Source organism: Myotis davidii, unplaced genomic scaffold (genome assembly GCF_000327345.1).
Source record: "Myotis davidii unplaced genomic scaffold, ASM32734v1 scaffold149, whole genome shotgun sequence".
Lineage (NCBI taxonomy): Eukaryota > Metazoa > Chordata > Mammalia > Chiroptera > Vespertilionidae > Myotis > Myotis davidii.
This window is the reverse complement of record NW_006352194.1, coordinates 2,762,936-2,765,590: the sequence shown is the minus strand read 5'-3', so window position 1 is coordinate 2,765,590 and position 2,655 is coordinate 2,762,936. Positions and strand designations below refer to the sequence as shown.

The 2,655-nt window shown below is 59.7% G+C and overlaps 1 protein-coding gene across 1 annotated transcript in view; it reads right to left on the bottom strand.

The window, feature by feature from the left end:
• Window positions 1–2,655, bottom strand: part of RUNX3 (runt related transcription factor 3) — a 190,588-nt gene that overhangs the window by 2,145 nt on the left and 185,788 nt on the right. The window contains exon 5 of the mRNA XM_015557194.1: window positions 5–218. Coding sequence (XP_015412680.1) covers window positions 5–218 — 214 coding nt within the window. The remainder of the gene's footprint in view (window positions 1–4; window positions 219–2,655) is intronic.

The following is a 2,655-nucleotide window of genomic DNA, read 5'->3' as shown; positions in this document are numbered from 1 at the left end:
GGAGGTGGGGTGGAAGGGGCTGGTGGCGGGCATGCTGGCCACGCTGAGGCTGCTGATGCTCGTGCCCGAGGGCGTGGCGCTGTAGGGGAAGGCCGCCGACATGGTCCCCGGGTAATGCATTCTGGGGTCCGGGAAGCGGCTGTCCGTGAGGGTCTGGAGCGCTGGGAAGGAGCGGTCGAACTGGCGGGGGTCGGAGAAGGGGTTCAGGTCCGAGGTGCCTGGGGGACAGCAAAGAGGACCATCAGTCTCAGCTGGACACCACCCCAGCACACTACTACTTTTTTTATTATAGATATTTTTAATTGATTTCAGAGAGAGAGGGAGAGGGAGAGAGAGAGAAACATCAATGATGAGAGAGAACCATTGATTGGCTGCCTCCTGCACGTCCCACACTGGGGATGGAGCCTGCAACCCGGGCATGTGCCCCGACCGGGAATCGAACCGTGACCTCCTGGTTCTTAGGTTGATGCTCAACCGCTGAGCCATGCAGGTGGGCCCTAGCGGAATTCTTTAAGAATGTCCTTGGTTAAGGGGGTCAAATCAGGGTGACAGGAGGAGACTGGGTTTCGGGTGGTGAGCACACACCAGAGTATATGGACGTATGACACAGCTGTATGCCTGGAACGTATCGATCTTATTAACGAATGTTACCCCAATAAATTTAATTCAAAAGGAAGCTCTGGCCCTGCTCTTACTGCCTTGGCTGCTGGGGGGCGGGAGCCCTCCTGACCTGGTAATGGTCCTGCCTGGGAAGCAGGTGGGCAGGGACCCGGGCCGAAGGCGGCCACGGGCGCCTCCTGGGCTGATAGGGAAGGGGGAGGCTCCTCTCTATCTTCTGGAATCCTCTTCACAGCCTGGCAGTGCAGAGGCCTGTTGGGGGCGGTGAAGGTGGGCCCCCACCAGGGACAGTACCGGTCTGGCCCGGCAGCTTCTGCCTCCCTCTCTCCTGTTAAGAGCTGGCAAGACTGTGGGAGTGGAGAGGGTCTGCAATGGCCCTGAGAGAGGGATTTGGAGCCTGCTTTTTCAGATAGGGAGACTGAGGCACAGAGGAAGATTAATTTCCTGGATGTTGCAGAAAGGACTCAAACTCCTCATGGGACCTCTGCTTTCTTCTTGGCTGGGCTGCTGGGCTGCCCACACTCTCCTGCCGGTGGCTTGGTGAGGTGATGTGAGCTTATCCCTGTGTGGTGGGGTCAGGCACAGAGGAGATGTGTGCCCCCCCCCGCCCCCCCACCCTGGGCCTGTGTCTCAGGGCTGCCTGCATCTCCCTGGCAGCAAAGTGAGATGGCAGCCAGAGGGCCTTGGTGGCCTAGCCCCTGCCCCTGCCAAAGAGGCACCAGTGTCCAGCCCAGTCCTGCCTCTGCCCCTCCAGTTTGGCCCCGCACTGGACTCCCAGACAAGGGCATCTGAGCCTCTGCCCCTACGTTTGCATTCACAGACCCCAAACCTCAGCATCCCAGGGGCTCTGGGATGGAGGCTAACTCCCCCGGCAGGAAAACTGAGGCCCAGAGAAGGCGAGGCACTGGCCTGAGGGTCACACGGAGCACTGGCATCTGGCACAAAACCCCAGGGTTCCAGTCCTGAGCCCCAGTGTGGGTCTGAGAGGCAGCTGTCCTGTCTCTGAGGCAGCACAGCACAGCACAGCACAGCACAGCACAGCACGGAGGTTAACTGTGTAGCCTCTGCAGCTGGGTATCTAATCGGCTTCTGACACTTACTTGCTGTGTGTCCTTGGGCAAGTCACCTAACCTCTCTGTGTGTCAACCTTCCCACATAAAAAATGGAGACAGTAACAGATCCTAGAAATTAAATTAGTTAATGTATGTACAGTGCTCAGACTGGGCTCAGACTGGAGGCCTGATGAGGGTTGGTGCTGCTGCAGTGGCTGTGACCCTGAGCCTTCCTTACGACCTGGCCAAAGGGTGACTCTTTGATGCTCAACCGCTGAGCCAAGCCCCCAGCAGTGGGGGGTGGGTGAGCCCCCAGCATTCGGGAGGGGGGTGAGCCCCCAGCAGTGGTCCTGAGGAAAAGTCTGTCTGGCCCCAACCCCTCTATGCCACCCCACCAAAGAGGATTCAGGGAGACCAGCCTCTGACCCTGGGCAGCTCCAGGTTGGCACTGCCCACTGTGCCTGAGGCGTGGCTGAGCAGCGACAGCTGCAGGTGCCCTCAGCTCTCCTGCTTCTCAGATCTGCCTGAGGTGCTGTGACCTCAGGTGAGACCTGTAGGTTCTCTGGGCTCTGGGCTCGCGCTGGTCCTCGCTGTGGGTCAGAATGGAATGGTGCTCCCTGCTCAAGGTCGGGAGCTTGGGGGCAAGGGTCCTCCTGGAAAGTCTGGTACCCTCCCTACTGGGCTCCTTGGCTGGTCAGTGCTGCCTTGAAGCCTAAGGGGCCAGAGGTGTCTGGCTCCCCATCCTCAGGACCCCAGAGGTCTCGTTGGCATTGCCTGGCGCCCCAAACACAGCCAAGCACGAGGCTGACCCTTCTGCTCTGAGCCCAGGAAGTGAGTGCTGTCCACTGACAGGAACCCCACTCTCAAAGTGAAAGACCCCAAACAGGGACCCCAGGTCTGCGGCCCAGGAAACAGGCCAGGCAAGGTGGACCTGGTCTGGTGTGCGCGGCCCTTGGCGTTCACATGGGCTCCGGGCTCTGAGCAG